The sequence below is a fragment of the Phaenicophaeus curvirostris genome, chromosome 2 (genome assembly GCF_032191515.1).
Source record: "Phaenicophaeus curvirostris isolate KB17595 chromosome 2, BPBGC_Pcur_1.0, whole genome shotgun sequence".
NCBI lineage: Eukaryota > Metazoa > Chordata > Aves > Cuculiformes > Cuculidae > Phaenicophaeus > Phaenicophaeus curvirostris.
Genome location: NC_091393.1, coordinates 10940336 through 10961594, shown reverse-complemented (window position 1 = coordinate 10961594; position 21259 = coordinate 10940336). Strand labels below are relative to the sequence as shown.

Genomic DNA, 21259 nt, shown 5'->3' with positions numbered 1-21259 from the left:
CCTTACACTGCCACTCCATGAAGACTCTACATTCTTTCTCCTGGGATGACTGTTCCTGCACCTTCCCCTACAAAAGGAGGCATGTAGAGCAACTAAAAACTGCCAAGCTGCAAAATGTTCAGATGACTCTGAGGACTCAATCTCTAGCAGACCTCAAGGGTCAAATACCTACTTGTTAAGTGCAAGCATGCCTAGTGCTAGAAAACATAGAGAGAAACAGTGTCTGCCTTTTTCACTGTACATAGACTTAAAAATCATAAGGCAAGTTAGTATGGAACGTTAATGAGCATAGGCTTTGGTTTCTGCAACAACCTTCTGGGAGTACCCAGCATCAGACTTTCTCTTGCTCCTAGTAGCCTCCAGAACCACTGCCGACAACTATTTTAAAATTGTTTCCAAAATGCCTGATCCTGAGCCACTTGGACTATTATTCATCTTTGTAAAAGGAGGAGCTAACTAGCAGGTAGCAGTTGTACTCTTTTCTTCCAGCTTCTCAGACGTTTTACTGGGGTTATCTTGGAGGTGCCTGCTGAAGTCAGTTCTGAAGAGAACTTCTAACCAGGAACTTTCAGTCTTTAGGAAATACCTTTGTGGTCAAATTGTTTATGTATGAGACCTACCCAGCACTGCTGTAACAAGAAGTGCTAGATAAACACACTTCCACAAAGGATATACTGAAATTCAGTTTTGATAGCAAGTACGTTATTACTAATTCCTGATATCCACTGTCATACTGGAAGCACACACCACAGGAAGGGACAACTAGGAAAATACAGCAGTCAGGTGATATCAAACATGTTAGTAGTTTGTAAACGAGAACATTTTTCCATTAACTTGGTCTGGTATAGTATTGAAAAGAAACAATTTTCAAGATGCAGTTGAGAGGCCTCCTAAACTATAAGAATATGTTTCCTGTATGTTATCTGTATAGGTGGCATTTAGTACAAGTTCACTGCCAGCCTAAATTACTGTTAATGCTATGTGAAATAAAACGCATACTCAAGAATGCTGAAATAATAGTAATTTCAGCTGGCTCAATACTATATTTACAGAAAAAATCCAAAAGAAACACAACACAGCTCAAGCGTAATATGTAATGAAGGGGCAGGAAGCTGCCACATCCATCCTCTCCAGTGCAATAACTATGAAAGCACAACTGCTTTTCCCAGAAATTGCAGTACAATGCATTGTCATTGAATAATGAGGAAAGAATACCTGCTCATCCCATGCAGACCTGAAAACTAATGTTCTTAGCTGTTCAAACATAAGGAAACTCAGTCTTAAGTGTATACAGTTTTCCATTTCCATATGTATGCAGAGGAGTCTATAAGCTAAAAACACATCAAACAAAGAGGGAGTTGGACAGTTTACATTTTCTGTTCCATCTAGCGTCCAACACACACGCACTTCTGGTATAGTTAGTTAAATTAGAGGCCTTGTTATAATAACTGAACTCAGTAATGCTTTATCTACCTTATGAGCTGGCATACAGCATTAGGGCAACCAAACTAACCTCCAAAGAGATCCACTTCAGCAGTGGCAGCCGTAACAGTTGTAGTTGTAGTGGCAGCAGCTGAAGTAGTTGTAGTATCCGTAGTTGCAGCAGTAGTTGTACTAGGCTCTGGGGCAAAAGGATCTGAAATCTGTGGCTCAGAGGTAACACCAGAAAGTGCAGCCAGATTATCTATACACAACAATGTAACGAAGATCAAACAGAAAAAGTAAGGAGAAGAGGGAGAGAGACCACAAACACTCAACTCCAGAAAGATGGAGCTTTTAATAAGGAGCCTTAACATTCAAAAGTTTTAGAAATCAAAAACATTACTCACCCTCTCCCAACAGGTCTAGTGATTGTCCATTAAAGTGACAGCAGAATAAAGAAACAGACCAATTAGTAAAACTGCCAGACTGAAGACGTTCATTAGCCATTAAGTTCATTCTCCAAATGACATGTTTGGGTTAAACATCGTTTCTGCACATTCAAGAAATTATTGTTACATGACAAAGCTCATTCTGTTTAAGAGTTCGATTCAAATCAGAACTAACGTGTAAGTTTCACATATTTGATAAAATCAGCAAAATATTTAAATACTGGTAGTATTTATCACTTCTGTCTCACACAATTGTTTTTCTTATAGCTGCAACAGAGAGGACCAAGTATTGGCCTGTAAGGTTGAGAAGGTCTCCTTTCACCATCTCAGGGTCTAGCCAAGAACCACTTCTTTAAAAGCTCAATTTTCTCTGTTCTCGTTCTATCTTGCATTTGGCATAGCAATGTGAGAATGGCTTCTCTGAAGCTTATGAACAGCTAACATCCCAACTACACTGAAACTTTTAAATGCAAGTCACTGAGCCTAACAGCACACAGACTCAAGACTTTCACCACGCAAAACTGCACATGGGAATAGTGAGTCCCAGGGAACTCCAATGCTCATAGATAAGTACAGTAAACAAGCATAGCTGAAGCTAATTTAAATCAGTGCACTATTAGAACATACTCAGATCCAACAGAGAATCTCATGATTATTCTACTTAGTTGCAAGTATTTTCTAGACCGAAGTAGTCAGCAAGCAGTCAAAACCAATGCTAGTCTTTAAAAGTAGACAGGATTCAGCTTACTGTTCCGCTGAAGTGAGCTGTTGTGATCCACCCGTCAGCCCTAGAACCCTTCACAAATCTGGCACTAAAGCCAGGGCACTCTAGCAAAGAGTAGCTTGCAATACAGTGTGAAGTTACTTCAGGATACAATTCATGACATTCCTAGTGCCCCAAGCGTATTCTGAGAGGCACACTATGTTTCTTGTCCTTGAGACAACTCTTTAACAAAAGATATTTGTGATAGAGCAAGCATACTATGCAGAAAAAAACACCTCTGTTAACATGTATTACGAGGAGTATTAATTACTGACAGCATAAGCAGGTTGGCTCTGTTCCAGCTTTGGTTCCTTAATCAGTTCTTATCTGAGGCCAGTGAATCATCTTTAATGATAGGCTTTCCTATATTTTGATGTCCTCTGAGACCAGTCAGATTGAGCCCAAAGACAGAGGAAGGTCTGACTACATAAAAACAACTACAAGCTATAAAATCCTGTGGAAACTAAGTAGTTAGGCCTACTGTATTTTTCAAACTGCAGCTAGAATTGCCTGAGCACAACTACCTATTTACTAACCAGTAGCTCAGCATTGCTTTCAGATTCATTGTACACTCAACAGGGTCATGGGTTCGTCTGACCCACACTGAACAGCAAGCACAGATGCTTTACTACAGGTCAGTATGTAGGAAGCAAAATGCTTTGAGCAAGCACAGATGAATCTTTCAAAGTTTGTCTTTATTTTACAATGCTTGTTAAAAATGCATTGAGAAACCACATGTAAGTATTTTTGTAATTGGTTTCTTGGGAGAGCTCTACTCGAGACTGACTGCACAAGCTTAGGTAAGTCAAAATACCATTCTAGAAGAGTGTAACAGTCTATTAAAAATGCAGCACTGTGGTATCTCATTACTGCACACCAGGTGGACGCCTCACAGCTAGTCTTGAGATAAACAACTACCAGCAAACTTCCACTTTCTATTAGCTTATAACTCAATGCATTTTTGTTACGTGGTTATGTTATAGATCAAAATACAGTGAAATTACAATTATCCAACAGAGCAATCTACACTTATTCTTAATATGGGAAGGACTAAACCAAATGCTTTTTCTATAATAATATTAAAGTAACAATACTAATAGTAAATCCATGTTCTAAGGCACACCACAGGGTGGTTCCGAGCAGAAATTCAAGTCAATTTGCTTTTATATCTGAGAGTCAGACCTGGTGAAGATGCAGAGCTTGACCTACTGTATGTTTTTGTAATACTATAGCTTAGCCTGCCTGCCAAGTGCCTCTCTACTCACCTTGCAGTACGCTGCAGGCAAATTATTACCCTTCCCTGAATATCACCTGTTAGCACAGAAGCGTAGATTTTCACAAGCTATAGTTCAGTTGTTCAATAAACTTATTTTGCATTCAGAAACATACTAGGTATACAACAAAACAATGTACTGTATATACCTATAAATATACAGTGTAATGTAGCAAACATATAGTACTCGAATATGCCAAAATACATAGAATCTATACATTCAGTGAGATTAAGAAATCAGGATCATTCGTCGGTGACATGTATTCCTGAGGTTTATGTGACATTTAAAGTGCCAGTTTCATGTTGCATCTTGAAATATTTGATATTCACATTTTCCTACCTATTCAGAAATGCAGCACTTCTTCCAGCTTCCTCCCTCTACTGGTTCTTTCTCATGAGTTCCCACATTAACTTGCTGTGGGTCAGAAAAGTTTTGCAGATAAGGAAGAAGCTCAAGTAGCAGGGAGGTGCTGTTACACATCCTCCCAAAAGTCCTGGGTGGAAGGAAGGTGATCCCCTCTAGGTCCCTGCTCAGAGCAACAGTACGGCCAACACCAGATAAAGGCAGTCATGGCTTTGTCTAGTCAGCTCTTGAAATTCTCCAAGAATGGAGAGTCTACAGGCCCACATCAGGGATCTGCTCCAGGACTGCCCCACCCTCCAAGTGAAATATTTTTTTCCTCATGTCCAGTCAATCTCTGAAGTCACAACCTGTTGTTATTACTCTACATTATAATCTGCTTTCATGTCCAAGAAATTTTTGGCTCTGCTCTTTAACTCCCCTCAAGTACTTGTAGACCACTATTAAGAGTTCCCTTTAGCCTCTTCTCTGCCAAATGACAGAGGCCCAGCTCCCTCAACCTCTCTCTGCAGATATGTGCTCTATACGCCTGGAGTCTTGGTAGCCCTCTTCCTAATCACCCTCTCTCAAACAGGAGAGCCCATAACTAGATGTAGTACTCCTGATGTGGCCTCCCCTGCACTAATTAGAAGGCTCTGTAGTTACCTGCGGGAGCATACAACTTATAACGACTACAGATTCATCCTGCAGATTTGTTTAAATAAGAAAAAAAACACCCAAATTTAAACAGAGGCTCAAAGGTTTTCTCATAACCAGATGAAACATTAATGGATATTTCAGTATTTTCACAACAAAGCCATTCCAGTTCTCAATTTATGCATGTCTGACATGGGGTTTGGCAGTTACTTAGAAAAGAGTTTAAAAAAAGACCCCAAAGAAAGACCAAAAAAAGCACACAAGATTCCAGTGCAGTAACAGATCATCAGATCTGGACTCCTACCAGCAGTAAAGCAGATAAACTTAAAGCTTACCAAGTTATAAAAATGCTATTCTGAAAGATAAGTCTGAAGAATACTTGTTGAGATTAGTGATAATCCTGGCCAAAGGAAAAAAAGTTAACTGCCCTTTTCGGTTGTGGAATAAGGGGACTAGGTGCATTACTTGTCAGTTTTGAAGTTTTCAGTAATTCAGAAACATAAACCACCTAAGTTCCAAACTACAGGTGTTTTGTCAAAAAAGCAAAGCAAAAAACCAAACAGATTGGTTTTCAATTGCACTATAAATCAGTATTTGATGATATTAATGGTTATTTACTCTGCATGAGTAAACAACTGCTTTAAAAAGTTAGCTGAGAGGCCTGAGCTGTTTCAAACATCTGAAAAGCTTGTGTTCCAGCACCTGACAATAACAGAGCAAGACAAATTCGACACAATCAAAAACTGCAGAATAATTAGTCCCAGGCATCCTAGAATACATGACTCTGGTTTTGCTTTCTGGTTAAGATTACAGGTCAGTTAATAAAACTGACACTTCTGAAAAAAAATCATATTCAATTCAAAAGATTAAATAGGAATATGAAAAACATGGACTACATGACTGCCACAGTTACCTTCTCATAATGAAGTGGCTGAGATACAGCGTCATCTTTAATGAACTAAAGCTAAGAACAGAAATAAGGAATGCAGAAGCCACTAGTACCCAGTATTAGCATTCATAGAGTCAGCATGACTTAGTGTAGCATTCCTGCTGCGAGAGGGCTGATGAGTTCATTAAGCTGCCACAGAAGTGTGGAACTCTTAAGATTACACCACAGTGAGTCTCAAACTAGGTAAGTTAAATCACATTTACCAGCCTAATTCCCTGTCCTTACAGGACAGGAGTGAACACTGCCTACATTTATTGTGGTCCTCTTCAGATGACCAGCTGCTAGTGCAGCCTGGAATAACAGGCTCAGTTCACCACACAGCTCAGATTTCAGAGAGCTGGGGAGGTATTCCTATCTGAAAGTAGTTAGCCCTTCACTTCTGTTTTCATATTTCTATTCTAAGCAGGCAGGTTTTTATTAAAACATGTTAAAGGTTGTTAGAGGCAATCACACTTCCAGCAGAACTGATTTGCCACCACTGGCTTTAGATGCATTTTTGTTGTAAAAGATATTTTTGATCCTCCCCCTACTGATCTGCAGGCTTTGCTTTATTAACAGAAGAGTTGATTCTCTGCCCTTGCCTTGCCAATAAGCACATGAGCAGTTCTAGCTCTGTTTTAGAGTGTCGACCCTACCTGTTCACCTTCAGCCATCCCCCTCCTGCTCACTTTTAGTCACATAATCCTGGCTCTCCCCAGCTTTGCAGCCAGGCCTTTATAAGCAGCTTATACTATTATGCATATCCCTGGAAAAAGGAGTAGCCTTGTGCTGCAAAGGGATGCCTGACTGTCAGGTCAGCAGAAGCCTGGGAGCGAGCTGGGAACATCCTGTGCCAGCAGAGAAAGAGCAAGGTTTCAGTTCAGCCAGGCAAGGCAATGGAGACTGCAAGAAGAGATGCTGACAGTGAGGTTTCTCTACCTCCCCATGAAGTTGCTCCAGCAGGGGCTGCTGGAGCCGCCTGCCCAGTAGCAGCAAAATCTGGCTGAAGATCCAGAAGATCACTGGATGGTTTGGAAGCGCTGTCAAGGAAAGAAAGACTGATATTAAATACTGGAGTAAGTTGTTCATTTCATTCAAGTTTAAGGGAAAAAAAGTCATGACTGGATTGTAGGAATAGCCTTTTGTTTGGATGACTGACGGAACAATTGAGAGAGAATTTTCAGGCCTTAGGATCAGAGCAATGACCATGAACTTCTGTACTATAGCAAGTGCCAAGAATACACCTCAGGATGGGACTTTAAATTATTTCTGTTATTTGATACCAACACTAACAGATCTATGAGGCATCACTAAATTTTGATAATCCTAAAAAAAAACCCCACTATACCAAAAAACTAAAGCAAAATCCCAAGACAGTCCTAAGAACAGAGCAAATAACTGCTTGCAATGGAAAACAGCTCCATTCTCCATCAATACTTCATTGTGCCATATAAGAAAGAAAGAAACCTGCATTTCAAGGCAGTAAGTAGGCATTAGATATAACAGAGCTGGTAAAACTTGGATGACCTAAGCCATTTTGCTTAGGAAACAAAGTCTTGCTCATTTAGAATATTTAAATAACAGCAGAAGCTCTTTCTTCGATGAAATACTTCATCTGACATTTAACTGAATAATTAGTCACATCTCCAGACTTTTGGCTCAACTTTAGAGCTGCTACATGTCTAATGTTCTTTCATTTCTGCTCATTACGGACTTGAAAGTAAGGTTCAGAATTTCTCAGTGGTCAAACTTATAAGTATATTTTTGTATTTTAACTTCCTATAGTTAATTATTTTTGTGCTTTGTTAACTAATCTGAACAGCAAGTAAAAGAGAATATTAATTCAGCAGAATACATCATCACTACTACAGTTAAAACAAATCAGAGCAGCCACATTATTTTTTCTTTTTTGTTAGAGCTCATTTGCCATCTATATTGGTAGAACAACACAGCCTATTCAATACTGATGTGCACTACCTGAGAGCTATGCAAAATTTTGCAGTCTCCTGTTAGAAGTGTGATTGTGGCTTTCACATCAAGCTTAATAACTCGAATATGCTGTTTAACTTACCTGACTGGGGCAGCTGTAGATGAAGTTGCAAAAAGATCAACTGGAGGAGATGTATCAATAGTTTTTGCTGGAGTAGAACTAGGAGACGTAACAGTTGTGGCTGGAGAAGACTGGAGAAATATTTCAAATATAGATTCAATGTACTAGCATTTCTCCATAAACAATTCATGCAGATTCACATACTTCAAAAATTCAATTTTAGTATCAAGTTTTCCCATTGTGAGCTGTTCTCCCCTTTGAAAGAGCTTAAGGAAAAACCGGCTAAGTTTTCAGAGGGAAGTTGAGAAACACCAAGGTGACTCCACCTAGTGATGCCCATCTCAAGAGGGAATGCCTATTGCAGGTGCTCTGAATGCACACAGACACCAGCAACAAGCCTGATGTTAGCTTTAGTCCCTTGGGTTCAAGACTTGCTCAATGTCTAGGCCACTAACTTAGAGCCTCATGACCTGGTGTTGCCTTCCCTGCCTTTTAAAATCACACTTAGGGTAACTAACAGTTCCTATGCTTCAAAGGACTGTCAGCAAGTTGGAATAAATTAATTTGCTCCCCAAACTCCCTCCTCTCACCATCCTGAAAATGTGAGGAACAAGTATTTTTGTGGGCTTGTTTCTATATCTGTCAGACCCTGCAAGTTGTGTGGGGAGTGAAATATCTGTTCAACCACAGCAGAACCTTAGTACTCTAATCATAGAAATAGTGGAAGAAACAAAATGGTTAGAAACTTAGTTAAAAGTCTGTATGTAAACCTTCAGACTGAATAGAATTTAAAGAGCCATCAACAGTGCTAACGGTTAAGTCCTTGGGAATATACAAAAGACAACTGAGCCTATCATTTTGCTTCATTAATTACTCCAATTCTGGATAAAGATACTTCAAGTATGGCAAGGACAGATACCAGGGAGAGTATACTGCAATTCTTCTGTGTACTTCAAGACTCAAGTTACACTGAGTGTCAATTTAATTCTCTAGAAGATACTACAAGCTTTGTTACAGTCATCTCATATGCTAGAGAGATCTTTTCCTAACAAATGAAAGCAAGTTCTATGTTTAATACTGTTTGCCATTCTGATCACTTCCAAGAAAGAAACAGAATGGCAAATTTGAAGTAATTGTCTTCTGAACTCTGCTACTGCCATCCCATCACCACAATTCTAGCAGGAGATAGCTATAAGCTTTCTACAATCTCCTCAAGTCTTTACTGAGATTTGATATTAGAGTGGTCCAAATTCTTCATGTGAATCATGGAAGAGGAGGTTACCTAAACGTTGTTAAAACACTTGGAGCCATCATGTAGTTCTTGCCAACCATTACAGTACTGGACAACAGAGGGTTTTGTTTGGTTGGGGTTTGGGTTTTTTTAAGGGCGTTTCGGAAAGAAATTTAAGAGCTTTCACTAGAATCAACCATTGAACTGTCTCCCTCTGATTCAGAGGACTTAACTGAGTTCTTCCTGCACAACACCTGTTATTAAGACACAGAACTATGGCACTCAGGAATGCTTCAGGGATACCAGGAGTTAGTATTACTAACATCATAAAGCTCACTAGCTCAGCTGACACTCAAACCAAGACATTTTCTTGGGAGCTTTTGCTTTCAATTGAGGTGAGCAGTCTCACTCTTATTAAAAGTCAATTCTGAAATTAGGTATATCAGATGAAAGTTTCCTTCTTGGCTTTTCACATAATTACAGTTTTAAGAGTCAGTATTTCCTTCTAAAAAGTGGCAAATTGAGTGAAGAGCTTAGAGAAGAAATAGTAGACTAAGTTTCTCACTGACATGAGGATTAAGAAACATTGAGACAAATGTTTTCATCAAATCCTGCACTGTTGTAAGTGCTACAGCTGTTCAGATTGCAAAGTGCTTTCATGACGTCATTTGCAATATCATTAAAAGATGCAACTCTGTCACATAGGTATGATGTTGGTGGTGAAGTCTAAAGAGCAGATCAGGAAACAGAAATCTCACTTCATTCCCTTAAGACCCTTAGGATGTTCTAAAGCATATCACCTGAACAAGGATTCACTGATACAGTGATTGACAGCATTTACCTTACTTAGAGGAGAAGGAGCCCCAGATCTAGAAAAAAAAGGGAGGGGGGGTCAGATAAGCACACTTTTGGAAACCGTGGTTTCTGGTCATCAAAACTCACACAAAAAGACCACAAGTTAAGTGTGACAGCTTTCTAAGATCTCTACAACCACATGCCCTCCCCAGTTTTCAAGCTTTCATGTGTCACTTTAGACAAGAAGCATAAATTGTTACTTCAAAGTTTAAATCAATCTTCTAAGCTAACTCGTATTACAAGATTATTCTGCCTTTTAAGTAAGTTCTACTAAATGTAGGAAAGGCAGAGAAGCATGCAACTGTCTTGCATTAGGGCCTAAAGGAGTGAGTAGGAAAGAGTTATTGGGGCAAGACTTCAACATATTATAAAATCAAGTAACAGGAGAAGTGTAAGACCAATATAGAAGCTGTTATCTAACATTAAGTCTTTACAGAACGTGTTGGTAAATTTTCAAAATCTACTGTTCTTTTACAGAAAGTCAGAGACTTTAAAATAGTCATATTTGAAAGTATGGAAACAGCTGGAAAGTCCAAACTGGAAGTTCTTCCACATGCAAGAAAAATCACACTTACATTATCTGACAGAGCCTTAATGGTAAGTTAAAATGTACAACAGCACATCTGTCAACTTTTGTTATTATGAAGTATGAAAATACTACTACATATTCTAACAGCCGCTTTGATCTAAGTGATTAAAGGTGGAGTTGAAGTTAAAACTGCACTAGTATTGAACTAGCTTCCATTCTGTAGGTTACTTGAATTGGAGAAGTCCTAGGAGCTGTAGAACTGACTAGAAGATCTGGAGCTAAGACAGAAATCACTAAAAATAACTTAATGGACTAGATACAAAAGCAAGCGACAGTTTAGGTACATTTATAGAAGGTTATCTATTTCTAGTCATTCAAGCCATCTTAAAAAACACATAACTATGTCTGCATGCAAGTGATATGTAAACATATGTACTTACCCTTCACTAAATTGCAAGGAAAGCAACAGTAAAGGAGAAAACACAGGTTTAGTTTATTCCTTTCTAGACTTACCCATGACAAGTATCTAGTAAGAAGATGCAAAGCCATAAGAAAACAAATCAATTTTGATAATAAAACCAGTTCCTTCTAGGTGTTTTACACAGTTAATTTTACTTCATTTTGGAAGGTATCTAGTTGTTTGGTGCATTATTCTCCCCCACCCCCGGTAAGAAAGGAAAAGTTGCTATTAACACGACTTTGTAAGGGAAAATAAAAGCCTAGACTTATCACAGCTTATTTTCCAGTTAATTTGCCAAAGGAGGCTGGGGGAGGCAAATCTAAATATCAGCTAGTCTCACTGATATATGGTGCAACATATATACCTACTTGTTGCCAGGCTTTTTTCCTTCCAGTGAGTTGAGATGTTGCTCAAGGGTCTCCATGAGACTGCTAGGAGCCTTGAAAGCAAAGAGAAAGGTATACTTCTGAACACATTGCATTGACCTAAAGCTACTTGGAAATCCAGCACTAGCTTCCCTGAAGTCCACCATGTACGTGCTCATGCTGTTACTCTATTTACACCACTGTGAAAATAGTGGATTTTCATGCTAGAAGTATTCTGGCAAAGACAGGTTTTGAAAGGTAACACTGCATCCAAATTTGCAGAGAGAAAACATTTATCTCTACTAAACAGCACCTAAATCCAGAATGTGCTGCTGGTCATGCTTTGAGTCAGTGTTAAACATTGACAACAGCACAGGCATCCACAGGGTTAATTTTAAGAGTAATAGGTTCGAGGTCAGCCTTTCAGTTTTGCTTTTAGTCAGACCTCCAACACCTCTTTCATGACCACAGGGTTAAATGATATTTGCCGTCCAAACAAAACAAACTAAAAGTCCTTTCCAGCACCCTCAAAAGCAGTTACCCTTGGTTGAAGACTCCCAGCGTCACAAAACGTTATAGCTGTGTCTTCTCAAAATGGTGCCAGGCAGAGGTCATTGAGCCCAGCAGCAAACTCAAAATTATTTTAGACATATACAAAAACTGTTTTTTCAAGCCTCCTTGATCTTAGTTTTTTTTTGTTAGCAACCTTTTTGTGGTCAGGCAATACCCCCAGGCATGCATTTGCTGTTACAATGGTAGACAGGAAAAGGAGTCCTAAATACAAATGACAGTGTGCTTAGCTACTCCAGTATGAAAACAGCCTCCAGATAAGTAGAGTCCTGCAGGATCAACCAGCAAGGAGGAAACCCTTGAGAAATACAGTAGCATATAACAGTCAAGTGTTTCATCAGGGTTACCGGCTCATCAATGGTACAGCCTCTAAACGTGGAATTCTCTTTATCAGTCTCTTTCAGATCAACCACAATTCCTGACAGCAATACCTACAGTGGTTTTCATAAATAATGTATTTAACTTCAGGATATGCATATGCATCAAAAAGTCGGATTGCAGTGCCTGTAAACAGACTATCCACTGCTCATACGTACAGTATGCTGAAAACCAGTTGGCTGGTTAAATCAGCTGTTCCAGCGCAATTAGTACCTGCTAGTACCAAAGCACAGTTAAGTGTACTTATAGTGTCTGCACTATAATTTTGCCTTTAAAACTGAGTAACAAGGTAGCAATGCACAGAGAAATTTACAGTGCTCAAGAAAACTTTAAATGATGGCTTGAGTCTAACTGTCCCATGCAAAGATGCAATGCAGAAATATCGTAACCACTGCTGCCATTTTCTAGGCATATTTGTTCATCTTCAACTGATTAAAGCATAAGAAAGAATTTGGTTAAATACAAGCGACTTATTTACAAGAATTTTCCAGTAACGAGAAGATGAGCAAAAGCTCTCATTTGGAAGGAAAAAAAAAAGTAAATTACTTCTACGTATTGGAAATGGCTATTGTATAAAGGTGAAAGTTGTGTCTACTTACACATGTAAGCAGAAAGCTATGTTTAAAAAGAATAATTCAGTATTATTTCCTGTGACCGATTATCTCTACGTACTTTAAGTAGCTTTCCAATATATCATTCACAGGTTTCTTAAAAGCCAACAAGGTAATATGAAACTCATCTATCAAACAGAATACATAGAGGAAGCTTCAGAAAATTTCTACCCAGATGCAACAATTTGGAAATTAAATACTGTCTGGTAGCAAATTTGCAACACTGAACATTGCTCAGTTTCTTCTAGGTATTTCTTCAACATTAGATTAACATATCAGTTAGCACTGTGGTAGAACCTTAGGTAAGGGTTGCCCCCTAGCTATATGGGGCAAAACTGCCATGCTTTTAAGAACTGCTAATAAATAAAAATGAGCCAAGCTCTTTAGCTGCCAAGATGACTCTTCAGTCTCCAAAACCTTGCAGCCAAACTAAAAAGCGGAAAGATGACAGCTATCAACTTGTATTTCACTACTGTGACTATTTTTTTTTTCGTTACAACTTCTTATCAACATTTAGATTTCTGATGTGCCTCCTAATTACAAAACTTTCAGTTATTACACCAATCCAAAAAGAGTACAAGAGAAGCTTACCTGTGTAAGATCGGGGATATCACCTTTGTCAATTCCAACTTGCTGTGGATATAAAAGAGGTAAAACGTAACTACATTATCTCACTGCAGCAAGCACTAATTTTGACTATAACTGATGCGCTCTTTAACCTATAATGCACTTTATGTATAGAAACACTAGAAAGTCAGCAAGTGCAGATGCCCATCTTGCCAGCAACTACCTTCAACAATCTGCAGCAGTCTTTTTATTTTTCTTTAAGTAAATATCCAAAGGCAAAAAAAAAAAAAGAAAAAAAAAAGGAAAAACAGAGTTTGATGCCACCCAGGTAAAATTCATACTCCATATGGTAAGTCAGGCTGGGCTTTCTGATCATACATCATTGTGTCAGAGGACAGCGTTAGTGAATTGCTGAACACATACTGCCCAGATACCTGACTATCCTAATGAAGCTCTCTGAAATTCATTCAGCGAGCAAATCCTAGAAGGCATCATGTTAAAAAAAAAAACTGCTAAAGTTCAAATCACTTTGTTGTTGCGCGGTTCTCTCCTAGCATCTCAAATACAGCAAGATGAGGTCTAAGTCTGTAATTAGTTGTCCTATTGCTTCACTATGGTTCTTCAAAGTGCCTATTAGTTTAGTTTTTGCAGAAGAAAAGTCTCCACCAGCACCTAGTAATCCTGTGTATAGTCACTATAACCCCTTTCCTGCAAAGCTGACCCATAGGTGTCTAGAGTACTTCACTCCCTTAAGTTCAGCACTCATAGCAGACGTTAGGTGCCATTCAGGAGTTAGCAGGCTCCTTCATAAACAGTTAAACAAATAAGCTTAGAAAAACTTTTTATTCAGCTCATTACTGCTGTCCATTATAATGGAGGATGAAACATGGAAAATATGCATCCTTTGCCAAGGAGTCAATTGCCACAAATGAGAGCCCAGCAAAAGAGTTAATTAACCATGTAATAGTTGTATTATCCACATAAGAGGAGGATAACAAGGATCAAAAGCAGGAAAATCTCACATTCCAGTTAATTTGTAGTTGGCTTCAAAACAGACTTATAAAATCAGTATGATTTTGTTCCCAGTTGCTCTATTTTCCTCTGATGTTCACACCGTCCTAGAAACATGCACTTATTACAGTATTTCCAAGAAATATCGATAGTGTTGAAGTCATATCACCTGTTATGTTACCAGGAAAGTTAAGGCTAGCTGCACAGCAGAGACACACTGAAGTCCTAAGCAGGATTTAACTACAAAAAGAGCTGAACAAGCAGATCCAGGAACTTCTACAGTGCCTCACATCTATACAAAGTGAGTCAGATGCTTAACAAGTGTAATTAGTATTTTATATAGCTGCTAAAAAAAATCATGAAATATTTAAGTGCCAGACTCCAGAAGACTGGAAGTCACTTACCTCTGCAACTTTAAGAAACTCTGATACTCTGGTCATTCGAGTAAGAAATCGTTTGTAGATTTCAAGAGCATCTTTACATTGTCCCTTTTTCATTTCAAAAAATTTCTCTAGAGAAATAATTTGGCAAATTTCAGTTAAGATATCTTACATTAGGTCTGCATTCATCAGCAACTCTAGTTTTTAGGAAAATCAGGTTTCAAGAATATTGCTATCCATTAACATTTTTCTACTTGGGTGCTAATCTAGCGGCATGCCTACACCTTAGCAGAATTTACAAGTTGGGCTTGCTGAGCTGCTAAAGCATTATTTAGACTGGAAAGCTGCAGTCCAACCAGTCATAGCATTGTGTGATTTGTATCAATCAGGTTTTTAAAGATAAAAAGTAAGCAGGTGAAGTAGCTAGCAAAGTTAAAATTCAAAGTAATTAAAGTTACTAAAACATATATTAATATGTCCTCTCCCAAGCTGTCTTCACTCCAAAGAAAGTACTTTTTCCCACTTGAGTAGCTATCTAATGTCAGTCCATGTCCGTTATAAAGCACAACATAATTTCAACCTGAACTTACACTTTAAGTAGCAGTAGACAGTGAAATCTCAATCCAATTATTACAGTCAACATGTTTATATCTGCTCCATAGGCTTCCCATGTCTATAGTTTTAGTCAAAACACTTGGGACTTATTTTTATTAAACCATTAGAAAGTGTTGGAACATGGATAAAAAAAATTGCCTGAACTTTACAGCTCAAGAACATCTTTTTTGCTCATTCAGTCTCCGTAACCTCTCTGCTTTTTCCTACTGTAGTTGCAGCCAGAGCTTTAGATCAGTCATGTCGGCCAAGCAATCTCAGGTCTTTAGCTGCCTTTATAGACCAGCTTAAGTGCTCACAAGTTTTAATAACTGATGCTCATTTTCTATCTTTCCTGCAGTTTACAGCAACTCCTGGTTTTAGACTTTGCAACAAAGCACTTTGCACGGACAGCTTAAGGTGTGTTATGCTGGTGATCACACCACGCTGTCTGAGCTTCAGAATGTGTCTACAGCCTCCTACAGACTTTGCAGGCTGATGGTAAGTAGGGTCCTGGAGGGCATCCAGCTTGGGCAGTCACATTTTTAGACAGAAAAGCAATGTTATTTAGGAGTATATTACTTCATATATGGCTATCATGCAGCATATACAACATAAGAATTGGGCATCCTAAAAATGCCATCAAACAGCAAAATTTGCTTTGCTAACCTTGCAGGACTTATTATGGAAGCTCACATAGCACTGTACTTTTCTTTAGGCACAGAAATGCTTGGTGCCTTTAAGTAGACTTCTTTATAATTTTAATGCACATGACAATCCAGCCTCAGATGAACACTTGTTTTTCACTTGCTCGTGGTCAAAGTGCATATACAGACCAGGCTACTTACCTAGTAAGTTAATAACCCCATCATTGTAGCAAGCAAAAAGTTTGATAAGATCTTTAAAGAGAAGCATGAATGCAGCATTTATGACACCATTTGTCAGTTCATTTGGATGAACCTACAAATAAAATACCAGTTATTCACTGCAGATTTACTGAATACAATCAGAAGTTTTAGCTTGCACAAGGTATCTGATGCTGTTACAGAATCAAGCACTGAATATAAGCTTTTACACAAAGAAATCAAACAAAGCTTTTGTTAGAAGTTCAAGAATTGCTTTCTTCACCGTTCCAAAAATATTCATGACAGCTAAGGAGTATCCCCATCAACAGTAAACATCTTAGTGTTGAATGCTTCACCTATCACGAGGTGGAAAGCAGAGATGCTATTGACAAAGCTTTAATGAAACTGGACAAAAGATGTCAGTACACAGCAGAGCTGAAAAGATGTCAGTACACAGCAGAGCTGAATAAAACCTCAATAGTCTACTATTAATACAGTTGGGTTAATGATATTAAGGGCCTTCGAGTTCTCACATGAACCTAGGCAGAAAACAAGTGCTTATTTATTAAAAGATCTTTGTTTTATAAAAAAATACCTCCTCTCCCAAGACCATTATGACAACTCCTATGCCATTTAAGTAACAAACACACACTAGCGAGACCTGTATTTCTAAGGATTTCCTCTGAAAGCTGAAGTGGGCCCCGCCTTCCATGCAGAAGTGTGTCCTGCCCACTAAGAATAGAACTCCTAGATGGATGCCTTCAAAGACTTATTTGCAACATTACACTGTACATCCTACAACAACTCACTCCTGTTTTTATCCTTAAAACAGATAAGCAATTCCACTAACACTCATAACACTCCTACATTATAAATATATTGTAGACACTTACTTCTATGAATAGTCTAGGTTAAAGTTTATCTAATCCATCTTACAGCTAACAACCAGATGAAGGTTTTGAGGGAACCAACAATGTATATGTGATATTTTAATGGTTTTTTCTCTTCCCTTAAAAAGAAGTTCATAGCCAAGGTTCAGAATAGAAGTTTCTTCTGTCTCCTTGCTTTGTCCATTTTTTTCCCTCAATGATGCAGGGGATGAAACTCCCACCTCAGAGTCAGCATTCCTCAAAAATCATCATTTCCCACCTATCCTGTTCCCCCATCCTCTCTACAAAAAGAAGCAGAATCTGCACATTTTGTACATATAGGAAAGGGCCATACTTCACCTCACTCTGCCTCAGTGGAATACTGAAAAGGGGATTTATTTTTTTTTTCTCCACATAGTGGGATGATCAGTAAAGCATTATCTACAAAGTGAAATGTTCTAATTACAAGGCAGCATTTAGAAGTCACTGCCCAGTGTTAATGCTGGATCAGCTTCAATACATACGTCAAACTCAAGTAGTGCATCAATTTGTTCCTGCAGTATTGGCATACTCTTCAGTAGCTTCTCAGGAGCCATTGTTCTCATTACACCATCAGCTCTGCAAGAGGGAATACAGATTAGAAGCCATGGTGTTTCCTCTCTCTCCACAATGATTTGTTGTCTAAATTTAAGCTTAAAGCTGCTATAACCCACTTCAAACATTTGGAGCACTGTCTGATTCTTCTGCTTCCCACATCACAAGAACTGGCATGGAAAACACTTCATCCAGCCACCCTCCCAGCAGGTGAAGAAGGGTTTTGTGTCAGAGTAATGAACGCAAGAGATTGATCTCTTTAAGGAAAGCACACATGGAGAGTTTAAATAACTTGAAAAGAGATACTCTCGTAGAACTTCTGAGAGAACTGATAGCCTTTGTGCATTAAGTTTGTTATGAATAACTAATGACAACTCTCAGCTAAGAGTACCTTTTAATGTGTTTGTGGTCACTGAAGACAAAGAAGCTCTATAGGCTGTTTTTTTTCCCCCATCAAGTGCCACAATACATGCATGCCAACTCAGTGACCATATAAATCTGGGCAATTTTTGCTTACAACTTCTTTCCTCACTGTCCCTGGGTACTAATTAATTCCATTGATTCTTCATAGCCCTTTCATTCATTTTGACCTGCCTTATCAGTCCTGAACCACTCCAATGGGACCACGCAGCAGTAATGGATACATAGCATTCCTTAATTGCTGTCCATAGTCTTATAGCAATCTTCACACATGCCCAGTTTTTAGTCTCTGAATATCACACACCTGCACAACTATATTATGTGTTGCCCCATTCTGGCCACCGGCAGGTATGGCACCTCCTCTCAGGGAATGCATATCACCATTTTTACTTATTTTATGCTGTACTCTGAAACAGTACTTTGTCTCGAGCACCAGAAATAAAACGCATAGAAAGCCTTCCAAGGAACATATAGCAAGGCAGGAATAGAAGGATTCCCAGCAACTCGAACTTAAGTTTATTTAACAGAAAGTGTTTGAAAGCAATAGGTGACATAGAGAACTTAAGATTCTAGCACTACAGCAGCCTGCTGGATCAAAGCCTGCCTGAAATATGAATCCAACTAGCTTCCAGTCTTCATGCCAACACCATATTTCAGATAAGTTCAAGAGGTAATTACTTTGGTGCCCACTACAGAATGGCATCCAGCTACATGGCAAAGCTGTCACAGTCGGCCCTACGTCATCTGGAAGTTTGAGAAGCAGGAGAGGAAAGCCTGGCAGTGATTCCTGCATTAACAGTTCAGAATCCCAAGCTGCAGAAAACACCAGAACTGCCAGAATGATCCTGTACACACCTCATGATTAGCAGAAGCATCTTTAGCATGCAGTCAATTAAGCTACACCTTCAGTGCATGTTAAGCTACTAGCTGTGTTGTCTGTGCTTCAAGAGATAATCTAGAGCCATTAAAGTCCCATTTAGAGGAGTCAGACCAAAAAAAAATGCTCAGATAAATACCAACATATTACCATAACTTCTATAAATATAACTTCTATTACTATAAATATAACTATAACTTCTTTTTAAACCACAACTCTTAAATAAAAACAGTAGTTTACAACCTTACTCTGTTCAGTTTCTAACTGCTGTGTTGCCTGCTAAGTGTTCAATTCAGTTTTTATTTGTAATCAGTCCTCTTTTTGTGGAAAGTGTTTGGAGAGTAATGAAAAATCCTAAACAAAGCTTCAGAATGTTTCCTTCTCCAAATCCTAAGCACAGTCTCACTGCAGCGCAATTTAACAAGAGCAAGATTTAACACTTAGCACTAAAAGCTGCCAGTCCTGTAAGGCATCTAACTTAAGTCTTCAGTTTTACTACCCACAATCTTTCCTTTCCTCTTTGTGCAATTTTTAACCAATTACAATTACTTCAGCAATCCCAACATTTTAGTGTTTCATCATGGCTAAACAAAGAACATAACAATGAAGTCATTGAGACACTAAAATTAAGCGCAATGTCACAGACAAGCTTTTCATGGGTCAGGCAATCCTATCAGTTTACATTTCTAAACTTTGCTTACCCTTTCTTCACTCTTGCAAAGTCAAATGCCATTTGTCTGTAGGAAAATGCCTTTTCATTCAAGTATCTACTATAACGCCTTATAAAGGTGGACATGTCATAACCTGCAAAAAAGTTACACATTTTACATTCAATTTTCATGCTTCTTTGGAGATTCTTTAGTAAACGATAGTACGCAATCAATAGACTCTAAGGTTATGTGCTCTCTGTTCCACTATACAACTCTACATTCAGAACAAGCATCACAACACATCTTCCAGCTGCTGAAGAAAAAGCAGTAGTGCTGTACAAAAGTAATCTACTACTGTCCTCTGCTTACAACAGATTCATCCAATGCACCAGCGGTATGGTTCCTAGGGAAATCTGCTGCTAGCTGCTACACAGTTACGTGGTAACATTATCTGATGGTGGGACTGGTTATCCCTCTATTAAAGGGGGAAAATGTCAATGTAACAAAAAGTTAATACTTAACTGGTAAGTCACTTCCAGGTAAAAGATCAATTTCAACTTCAGCACTCCACTATTTTATGTATGTCAGTCCCTCCAACTCTTAGAATGACCTTCAGAAGTCCCCTGACTTCCTTTACCAGAACAAAGAAATGATGATGGCATTCACAGGGATTACCATCTTCTTTGAACTGTTACACCAGAGACCTTCAAGGCACATGATACTCTAAAAGCAGCCTGAGACTCCAGTGACCTTCAAGCCTACAAGACTTCTGAACAGTTAGTATTACAGCCTAGCCTTCAGGTATTTCTTTCAAAGTTTCTTCCTCTAAGCTACAGAAATGTGTGCAGAAGGCAACCCCTCCTCCTCTAAAGTACAGATACCATTTCGCTACCTTTGTTAAAACCCACAACCCCTGACTTAGTCATTGACTGTATTCTTCCTTAATATCTCTCAACATTAAACTTCTCTGGCAACTCAGGCTTAACACTACCAACTCTGATGCCTCTTTAACACACCGTTGTATTATCTATGAAATGGCAATTTAAGTTTAAAAGCAGTGGCAAAGAACATAAAAGCATGCATTTAATAGAATTCATTGTTGCCAAATACCAGTATCTTTAAACACACATAGCATGTTTTGCTTAGACAAACAGTTATAGTATTTGTTTGGTTTTGTTCCTGCCTTGTCTTACCATTTCTAAATGACACACGTCTTTTTGGTGTAACATCTCCACTCAGAGATGGAGTAACATGGCATTGCTTTGGTCTTGCCCATTATTGTAGCATTCCTATATTCTGCACACAGTCTACGTCTCTGACAGCTGCCAAATTATATGTTTCCTCTCTTCACTGCAAGAGCCACCATGAAACAAGCTTTTTCTCCTTTAAGTCAAGCAAACTCACTAATAATACTAGTCGAAGTAGAAAAACAGACATTGTAAGCTTTAGAGAGAACAACTCCTTTAATTTTGCCTAGACCTTCTAAATTCACTAATCAAATCAAAAACAGCTTTTGGAACCTTCCACTTGCCTTCCAAAATTAAACATTTGTATAGACTAAAAAAACACAGTAT

The 21259-nt window shown here is 38.6% G+C and overlaps 1 protein-coding gene across 18 annotated transcripts in view; it reads right to left on the bottom strand.

Moving 5' to 3' along the window:
* Nucleotides 1–21259, bottom strand: part of SNAP91 (synaptosome associated protein 91) — a 61009-nt gene that overhangs the window by 21863 nt on the left and 17887 nt on the right. For 14 of the 18 annotated variants that reach the window (XM_069851222.1, XM_069851230.1, XM_069851226.1 and 11 more), the window contains exons 4-14: nucleotides 19737–19839; nucleotides 17669–17762; nucleotides 16279–16390; nucleotides 14864–14970; nucleotides 13473–13514; nucleotides 11326–11396; nucleotides 9955–9982; nucleotides 7904–8013; nucleotides 6772–6872; nucleotides 1830–1844; nucleotides 1514–1684 (exon numbers count right to left, since the gene is read on the bottom strand). In XM_069851222.1, coding sequence (XP_069707323.1) covers nucleotides 1514–1684; nucleotides 1830–1844; nucleotides 6772–6872; nucleotides 7904–8013; nucleotides 9955–9982; nucleotides 11326–11396; nucleotides 13473–13514; nucleotides 14864–14970; nucleotides 16279–16390; nucleotides 17669–17762; nucleotides 19737–19839 — 954 coding nt within the window. The remainder of the gene's footprint in view (nucleotides 1–1513; nucleotides 1685–1829; nucleotides 1845–6771; nucleotides 6873–7903; nucleotides 8014–9954; nucleotides 9983–11325; nucleotides 11397–13472; nucleotides 13515–14863; nucleotides 14971–16278; nucleotides 16391–17668; nucleotides 17763–19736; nucleotides 19840–21259) is intronic. The other 4 variants (XM_069851225.1, XM_069851228.1, XM_069851239.1 and 1 more) reach the window with 2 other exon arrangements.